At 48.5% G+C, this 9,602-nt stretch overlaps 1 protein-coding gene across 1 annotated transcript in view; it reads right to left on the bottom strand.

Moving 5' to 3' along the window:
- Positions 1-482: 482 nt before the first annotated feature.
- Positions 483-9,602, bottom strand: part of Polr2f (polymerase (RNA) II (DNA directed) polypeptide F) — an 11,007-nt gene continuing 1,887 nt past the window's right edge. Inside the window, exons 2-5 of the mRNA XM_013024937.1 lie at positions 7,727-7,796; positions 6,061-6,191; positions 883-954; positions 483-667 (exon numbers count right to left, since the gene is read on the bottom strand). Coding sequence (XP_012880391.1) covers positions 577-667; positions 883-954; positions 6,061-6,191; positions 7,727-7,796 — 364 coding nt within the window. The 3' untranslated portion in view covers positions 483-576. The remainder of the gene's footprint in view (positions 668-882; positions 955-6,060; positions 6,192-7,726; positions 7,797-9,602) is intronic.

Raw genomic sequence — 9,602 nt, forward strand, 5'->3', positions numbered from 1 at the left:
ATGGGCAGGTGCTTGGTCCAGCTGCTGACTTGCCCGGCAGGGCTGTGCTTGGGGAGGGTGGGGGATCATGGCACCCCATGCTTCCTGCTGGGGCACTGCTCCTGAAAGGGGATCTGAGCCCTCGATAAGAGCTCCAGGCAGGTCCTTAGGAAACAATGGGTGGCTTGATGAGACCTGCTCTGTGATACTCCTGAGAAGGGAGAAGCCCCTGCAGCCAGTCCCCACTGGAAAGGAAATTGGGGGTTTCCGTGGCAACCAGCTCCCTGGGCACAAAGACTCTCTGTCTGCTGGGAAGGCAGCTGAGGTGTCTCCCCTGCAGCAGACTTTGCTGTGGTGTGTGGGGAGATGGAGGGAGGGATGTGGGGGATCCATGGGGCCAAGGGCCCCTGGTCGCAAAGATAGCCACAGAGCCACTGTGACAAGTGCATGCTCCAAGCAGCAAGGGAGGAACAGGGAGAAAGTGGCAGCATCAAAGAGAGCTGGAGGGGTAAAAACATTCATGGATTTATTATTTACACGTATAAAGCGAGCATAAAAATGGAGCCTGGGGCACAGTCGGAAAGACGCTCCTCCGGCTCAGTCCGTGATGATAAGCTCATCCACCCCCCAATCTTCATAGCTCCCATCTGGCAGGTAGCGGCGGATGATGATGGGGATCTTTCGGGCCCTGCGGCAGGACACAAGTCACAGGACGTGAGGGCTTCCGCAGAGGACCAGATGGTAGAAGTCCATGTCACATCAATGCCCTCCCTCTGACTGCCCTCTCCCCATTCCTCCCTTTCCTGGCAGACTGACAGGAACAAGTATCAACTTTCCCAGCCAAGGAGGTCCAACAGATGCCCGCCAGGATTCTGGGAGGGGAACCATGAATCGGGGACTTACTTGAGTTCCTTCATAGCAATGAGTAAAGGGTCTGTCTCCCCCTCCAGCTCCACCATCACAGGGGCACACATCCTGCAGAGACAGGGCAGGTTGGAGCCTGCAAACAGGGAGGGGCTGGCAGGCGGTGCGGTGGGTCTGGCATCCTGTTCTTCATCTAGTAAGGGTACCCTCTAGGCAGGCAAGAATGGAGGGGAAAATACAGGGCACTGCCAGAGACCTGCCCCAATGAACCTGGGAGCCAGCAGACTGGATTTAACTTGGACTTTCAAAGACTAGGCATTAGGTTCTCTCTAAATCTCAATATCCTCCTTTGAATGGGAAGAAAATCCCTGCCTCCCCTTGACAATGATGCCAAACTACTACTGTCAATAAGCAAAGGCTCACTGGGTACCAAGGCTGCTGTTGGCTTTTTTTTTTTTTTTTTTTGGGTCCGGTCGTGGGGCCTGAACTCTGGGCCTGGGCGCTGTCCCTCAGCTCTTCAGCTCAAGGCTAGCTCTCTACCACCTGAGCCACAGCGCCACTTCCAGCGTTTTTTTTCTTTTTGCTTATGCGGTACTGGGGAATTGAACCCAGGACCTCAGGCATACAAGGCAATGTTGGCTTTTTTTGTCAGTCATAGGGCTTGAACTCTGGGCTGTCCCTGTGCTCTTCAGCTCAAGGCAAGCGCTCTACCACCTGAGCCACAGTACCACTTCTGGTTTTCTGATGGTTAACTGGAGATAAGAGTCTCACGAACTTTCTTGCCTGGGCTGGCTTTGAACCACAATCCTCAGATCTCAGCTAGGATTACAGGAATGAGCCACTGGAGCCCAACTATTGTTGGCTCTTTACACTTAGCTCAGCTAAGGTAGGCTTTATTATTATTTGTTGTTGTTTTTGTACCAGAGTTTGAACTCAGGCCTCAAACTGCTTGAGCCATGCCTCCAGCCTGGTAAGTAGCATTTTGATAAGAAATGAAGGCCCAGAGAGGTTAGGCTTAGGAACACCTCCCATATAATATGGGACACCTTCCATATAATAATAAGCTAAGCTAACTAAAGATCTGTAAAGTTAACCTCCCAACCGCCCAGGCACTCCATTCCAACCTGACTCCATGAGCCCTGCACCAGTGCCCGGCCTGCTTCCCACCTTTTCCTTCTCTATCACAGCAATGCAGCCATCCAGGCTGCACTCTTCCAGCACCGTCCCCTCTGCAGCCTCCACGCTCAGCCTCTGCTCACAGTGTCCATCTGTTACAACCCCTTCCATGACTCTTCATGGCCACAACACCTGATGCCAGAGTGGGCCCCATTCACCTTTCTAGCACCTTTTCATGCCATTCATTTCCCTGTTTTAACTCACATTCAAGCTATGCCAAACTATTTATGGCTCCCAAGTGCTACAGTTTAGAAGTGTCCCCCAAACTCATATCAATGGTACTTGGAGGTGGGCCCCATGTGGCATTAGTGACTGGATAAGAAGAGGGACAGAGACACAAGCCAACATGCTGGCTCTGACTCAGCATGTGATGTTCTAGGTCGTGCACTGATGTAGCAAGGCCTGTGCCATGCTCCTGACTTCCAGCTCCAAGGTTCTGAGCTCACTGAACCATGCCAAATGAGCCAGTCTCAGAAAACAGACTAAGGCATGTGGGCATTCCAGGCTGCGTTCCTTGCTATGAGCCACTCTGGAGACCGCCTGCTGAGTGCTCAGCACCCTGACTCCATTTGCTGTGCTTCTTTGGCACCCATCTCATTGAACACTGAACACCATAGGCCATGAGCTCTTTCTTGGTGACCTCTGACCAGGACTACATGTGCTTCACTATGGAGCCTAGCACAACGCTTGGCACAGAGCAGCCTCCAAAGTCAAGAGGATGCCAGTTCCTGACCCATCCCCTATGAGAAGCCACCTTCATTAGAAAGCTGTGTTTACACTAATGGATCCAGAATTATTAGCAGACTGTGCTGAAAATACAGGTTCCAGGGTTCTGCTCTAGAATATTTAATGTCTCATGAAGAGACCTGAGACTCTATACTGGCACATCTGTCTAGGTGATTTTGATGATAAACCAGAATTATCTTTACTAATTTTATTGATTTTAAGGATCAACCTTTCTAACTTTATTGCTAAATAATTTCCTGGTTTCTGTTACTCTTGAAAGTGTAGGAATTTCTCAGAGGTAGAAATCATGTATTTTGGGGCTGGGAAGGTGGCTCAGTGGTAAAGCGCTTCCCTTGCATGCCTGAGGCCCTGGGTTTGATTCCTCAGCACCACATAAGCAAAAAGAAAAAAGCCGGAAGTGGTGCTGTGGCTCAAGTGGTAGAGCGCTAGCCTTGAGCTAAAAAGCTAAGGGACAGCGCCCAGGCCCAGAGTTCAGGCACCACGACTGACAAAAAAAAAGACAGAAGATCTTTGAGGCCAGACTGGGCAAAAAGTGAGATTCTATCTTAAAAACAAAGCAGAAGCCAGTGCTGGTGGCTTATGCCTATAATGCTAGCTTCTCAGGAGGTTGAGATCTAAAGAATCATGGTTCAGAGCCAGCCCAGAAAGAAAAGTCTGAGGCTCCATCTGCAAACACCCAGCAAAATGCTGGGTTAGAGGTGTGGATCAAGTGGTAGAGCATTAGCTATGAGCAAGCTCAGCATGGGCAAGCAGGCTGAGGGAGCGCATGAGACCCTGAGTTCCAACTGGGTGCTGTTGCAAAACCAATAAAAAGCCATCCTGGTAGCATGTGCCTTTGGTCCCAGGTACTCAGGAGGCATAGGGAGAAAGACTGCAGTTTGACAAGACCCAGCCGGGCGCTGGTGACTCATGCCTATACTTCTAGCTACTCAAGAAGCTGAGATCTGAGGTTTGTGGTTCAAAGCCATCCCCAGCAGAAAACCTCATGAGACTCTTACCTACAATAAACTACCAAAAAATTCAGACGCAGAGTTGTGGCTCACATGAGCTAAAGAGCTCAGAAATAGCACCCAAGTCCTAAGTTCAAGCCCCAGGACTGGCACCAAAAAAAAAAGGAAAAAGGGAGGGAGGGAAAAAAGGAGGGAGGGAGGGAAGGGGAAAAGAGAAGAGTTTAAGACTGGGTTTGATACTGTTAAAAAAAAAGAAAAGAAAAGAAAAAAAGAGGGCTGGGAAGGTGGCTCAGTGGTAGAGTGCTTGCCTCACATGCATGAGGCCCTGGGTTTGATTCCTCAGCACCACATAAACAGAAAAAAGTTGGAAGTGGCGCTGTGGCTCAAGTGGTAGAGTGCTCGCCTTGAGCTGAAGAGCTGAGGGACAGCGCCCAGGCCCAGAGTTCAGGCCCCATGACTGACCAAAAAAGAAAAAAAGAATAAGAAAAAAGAAATAAAAGTCCCTAAAATATAAATCTTTAAAGAATGTGGCAAAATGCTACAGATAAGAGTGGGCACTCATTCACCCAGTACCTACCACACACATCTGATGTGCAAATTCTAAGAGCTGGCCCTTAGTGAATAACCACTTCATCCACCTAGTCAAAAGTGGAGATGGTGTGGGCCACCAGATGGTGCTAGTGAGCCAGATGGAAACTTCATTTGGCTTGTCTAAGTACACCTAAGTACACGGTAACAAGCCCAGTGGCAGGGTTGGGTTAAGATCCAGCCTGTCTGCATAGGCTTGAGGAGGAGGGCGTGGCAGCTCAAGATGGCATCCTATCCCTTAATAGGAAGGAGCACTACAGACTAGACTACACTGGATTATGCTTTGCTCCCCAAGGAAAAAGGGACACTTGCATTTGGGAGCAACCTGGATGTCAGCTTCATCAAAGAAATGTCAATATGAACCTGTCACTCTAGGTATGAGTGACATATTCTCCACTGTGTTCCAAGGGGTTCCGCCTAAGAGATCTGCTCAAGAATGAGAAAGAATAATGTTGTCTACTCATAAAAACCTTCATTGAGACAGACAGCTGATCACCTTCACTTCACAAGACTACAGGTAAAGGTCTATCTCAAAGGGGATATGCACAGATGGCAGGGGTACCAGAGCATGCAGGCTTCCTCATACCTGGCTCAGCTGTTCTTTGTAGCCCCCTCCCTGACTCCCCCTATTCCTTCTTTGAGCCACCCTCCTCCAGACACCCACACTAGATTATAAGAAGCTTTAGCAGGGACGCCTTTCCTCAGCCTCATGTGTCCCCATGAGGGACCTTCTACTGGAGTACCACTAGCCTTGCTGTCCCCTCCCTGTCCCCCTCACTCCTGCCCAGGTAACTGGGGAGAAAAGCAGGCATCTGCTTCTTCAAGAGTTCTGCTTGGGGGCTGGGAAGGTGGCTCAGTGGTAGAGTGCTTGCCTCGCATGCATGAGGCCCTGGGTTCAGTTCCTCAGCATCACATAAGCTGAAAAAGCTGGGGGTGGCACTGTGGCTCAAGTGGTAGAGTGCTAGCCTTGAGCTAAAGAGCTGAGGGACAGCGCCTAGGCCCAGAGTTCAGGCCCCAGGACTGATGGTGGGGGGCAGGGGGGGTGGTCTGCTTGCTCAAAGATGCATGCTGACAGAGGTCTGGACTGTTTTCCACGATGCCCACCACTGAGGAGGAGGGACCTGCAGGCTGTACTGCCTGCCTGTGCTAACTGGGTGACAGCCTGATCCCATCTGTCCACTGATTCTTCCTGAAGCTTGCTCTTCTAAAATTGAGAGAATGGGCTGGGAAGGTGGCTCAGTGGTAGAGAGCTTGCTTTGCATGCCTGAGGCTCTGGGTTCGATTCATCAGCACCACATAAGCAAAAAGGAAAAAAAAGAAAAAAAAATAAAATTGAGAGAAAAGGAAGGCTGCTCATTCCGCAGCTCCAGAAGCCTACCACTACACAGGGCTTTCCCAAGTGAGGAACCTCTGCTGCACTGGCCCTTGTCTCCCTTGTGCTGAGAAGCACTTAAGCCTGCTGGGGTTGCCTCAGCCCTCCCTAACAGCTCACAGTCTAGGGCTTTCTGAATTTACTTGTTTTGCTTCCAACCTGACCGATAGCAGTTCTGCCTAGAATTGTTATTTTTCTTCTCTACTGTTATTTGACTTCGTATATGCTATTTCTGCTGTGAACTCACAGGTTCCCCATGAGCCAGGATTCAGCACAATGCCTGGCAGAGCTCTGCTCAGACAGGAAGAGCTGGATTTCAGGTCTAGGCTGGGCAGGACCAGCAGCTCAGGGGCTCTCTGTGGCCTGACAGAGGTAAACACTCACGCGATCTGGAGTGCTCGGGTGCCCAGCACACGGGCTCGCTCATACTTGGTCATGTACGGGGTGGTGATTCGCTTCTGGTTGGCCTGTGGTCGCTCTCCAGAAGGGAGGATCTCCACATTCTCCTGACCCTCCTGGATATCAAGACAAAAACAAGAAAATTTCAGGTTATCTATTTTGGGTGAGGGGAGGTTGACAAAGACAGAGAAAAGCATCACTGCTGTTAATGCTTACTGCATGCCTAGGAAAAGTTCATGAGACCTCATCTCTACCAACAGCTGGGCACAGTGACAGCACGCTTGACGGCAAGGTGGCGCAAGCTAGATACCTGGGAGATGGAGATTGGCGAATCCTAGTTCAAGGACAGTCCAGACAAAATTTAGGAGGCTCCATCTCAACCAATGGTTGGATGTGGTGGTACCCACCTTTCATCCCACCTATTCTGGGAAACATAAATAGGAAGGTCACAGTACAGGCCAATCCAGGCACAAAGCTAGGCCCTATCTCAAAAATACCCAATGCAAAGAGAGCTGACAAAGTGGCTCAAGCAGTAAAACACCTAAGTAGAAAGTTTAACAATCCTGAGTTCAAACCCCAGTTTGTCAGAGGGGAAAAAATTCCTGCCTGACCCAGGCCCTGATTATTTCTAAGCTTTAGCAAGCTATTCTCCCTGCACTCATCCCCAAAGAAATGTACCAGGCAGGTTTTTTTGTTTTTTTTTTTGTCGGTCGTGGGGCTTGAACTCTGGGCCTGGGCACTGTCCCTCAGCTCTTCAGCTCAAGGCGAGCACTCTACCACTTGAGCTACAGCGCCACTTCCGGTTTTCTGGTGGTTTTTTATTGGAGATAGGAGTCTCACAGTCTCTCCTGCCCGGGCTGGCTTTGAACCACGATCCTCAGATCTCAGCCTCCTGAGTAGCTAGGATTACAGGCGTGAGCCACCAGCGCCCGGCTCCAGGCAGGTTTTAACACTGAGCACATTTGCTGAAAGAATAAAGGTGATATGGGGCTAGGAAGGTGGCTCAATGGTAGAGTGCTTGCCTTGCATGCATGAGGCCCTGCATTCCATTCCTCAGCACCACATAAGCAGAAAAAGCCAGAAGGGGTGCTGTGGCTCAAGTGGTAGAGTGCTAGCCTTGAGCTGAAGAGCTAAGGGACAGCACCTAGGCCCAGAGTTCAGGCCCCACAACCGACCCCCCCCAAAAAAAATTGTTATGATATGGGGCTAGGAAGGTGGCTCAATGGTAGAGTGCTTGCCTTGCATGCATGAGGCCCTGCATTCCATTCCTCAGCACCACATAAGCAGAAAAAGCCAGAAGGGGTGCTGTGGCTCAAGTGGTAGAGTGCTAGCCTTGAGCTGAAGAGCTAAGGGACAGCACCTAGGCCCAGAGTTCAGGCCCCACTACCAACAAAAAAGAATAAAGGTGATGTTTTATCTTAAAAAAAAAAAATAACACAATTGCCCCAGAAGTCATGGGCTGTGGACCAAGTGAATTAATGGCACATCCTGCAGGGCTGTCAGGACTGGAACACTACTCACTTCTACTGGGATGCTATGTCAGGGTCTAGGAACACAAACTAGAGTGAAAAACATATGGGTAATAATCACCTAGCTCATACTCAGCAGCTAGGCTGCAGAGGTAGGAAGAAGCCTACAACTAAATACTGACCTCCTCAGCATTCTCCAAGTCATCTAGCCCTTCATCCTCTTCAACGTCATCAAAGTCATCACCATCAAAGCTATACAGAAAAAGATGGGATGGTTAGTCACAGATCACTTTCCAGAATCAAGAGACAGAAATCTGACTCAGATGTAAGGAGGCACTAGAACTCAGTAAACCTGTACTTAAGGAGTGACTCAACCTTTGCCTTCATTTTACTCCTTCAAACTTACCCCAACTGCCCTCCAATTTTGCTAGAATTTGTCTATCATTACTACTTCATATTGAATTATTCCAGTCTGCATTTAAGCATGCAGTTCTTCTGCCATCTTTTTCTCCTTTTTTTGTAATGCCTAGTGCAAGTGCTCTATCAATTAAACAACATCTTCAGACATTTTTTTTTTTTTGTTATTGTTGCTGGTCATAGTGCTTGAACTCAGGGTCTGGGTGCTGTCTCTGACCTTTATTTTTCAAGGCTAGCACTAGACCACTTTGAGCCACAGCACCACTTCTGGTTCTCTGGTGATTAAGTGGAGATAGTCTTATGGCCTTTTCTGCCTGGGCTGGCTGCTGGCTGTGATCCACAATCCTCAAATCTCAGCCTCCTGAGTAGCTAGGATTATAGGCATGAGCCGCCAGCACCCATCTTAGTTTTGGTTTTGAGATCTTTTTTTTAGCTTTGAATTCATGACCCTCTAGCCTCAGCCTCCACCACTTTGACTGGATTACAGATGTAGGAGGATCCTGATTTAGTTACACAGTGACATCTTGTCTCAAAAAACAAAAATCTTCAGGGCTGGAAGTGTGGCTCAGTGGTAAAGCAAATGCTTAGTATGTGTGAGGCCCTGGGTTCAATCTCCAGCACCACAACTCCAAACAACCTTCTCCCATAATACTAACTCTGTGTTCCCTCTGGAGTAAAATCTGTGAAGCTTTCCAACTTCACTATGTCCAATTCCTCTCTTCCCAATCAGTCACAATCTCACAAGACTGCACCCTCCATCAAAACCACTCGTGAAGTTAATGATCTCCATCCACACAGTTTCTTAATCCTAATATATTTATGCTGATGACTCCCCAATTTTTTTTGGGGGGTCCGGTCATGGGACCTGAACTCTGGGCCTAGGCGCTGTCCCTCAGCTCTTCAGCTCAAGGCTAGCACTCTACCACTTGAGCCATAATGCCACTTCCAGCTCTTTTTTCTGCTTATGTGGTGCTGAGGAATCGAACCCAGGGCCTCAGGCATGCAAAGCAAGCGCTCTACCACTGAGCCAACTTCCCAGCCCATGACTCCCAAATTTTTATCTTCAGACCACAGAGGTACAATCCCTGAAAAAAATATTTTCAAGGGATTAAGGGAATAAAATAGTGGAGGAGGTAGTTGGTCAATGTACATTATGAAATATCTATGCAATTAGCACACTAAAGACTCCTTGTACTATTAATGTACACTCATAAATATAGATAAATACAAGGGAGGGGAATCCTTTTGTAAATGGTACATGCCTGTCATCTCAGTATTCCTGGTGAGGATGAGGCTAGGAAATTCAGAATTCCAGGCCAGCTTGGGCTATATATAGCTCCTAAAAATAGGAAAGAGCCCTCTATACAATACCTTAAAAATAACAAAATTATATTTAAAAAAAATACACCAACAAGAAAAAGACTCAAGTGGTAGAGTGCTTGCTGCTTGCCTCGTAGGTTGGAAACCTGGGTCCAAACAGAAGAGGAGTAGGAAAAAGAGGAAGTAGAAGAAATGAAAGGAGTGGGGCACGGGAGCTGGTGGCTCACGCCTGTAATCCTAGTTACTTAGGAGACTGAGAGGTGAGGATCACAGTTCAAAGCCAGCTGAGGAAGGAAAATCTGTAAGACTTTTTTTTTTTTT

This window comes from Dipodomys ordii, unplaced genomic scaffold, assembly GCF_000151885.1.
Source record: "Dipodomys ordii isolate 6190 unplaced genomic scaffold, Dord_2.0 Scaffold79, whole genome shotgun sequence".
NCBI lineage: Eukaryota > Metazoa > Chordata > Mammalia > Rodentia > Heteromyidae > Dipodomys > Dipodomys ordii.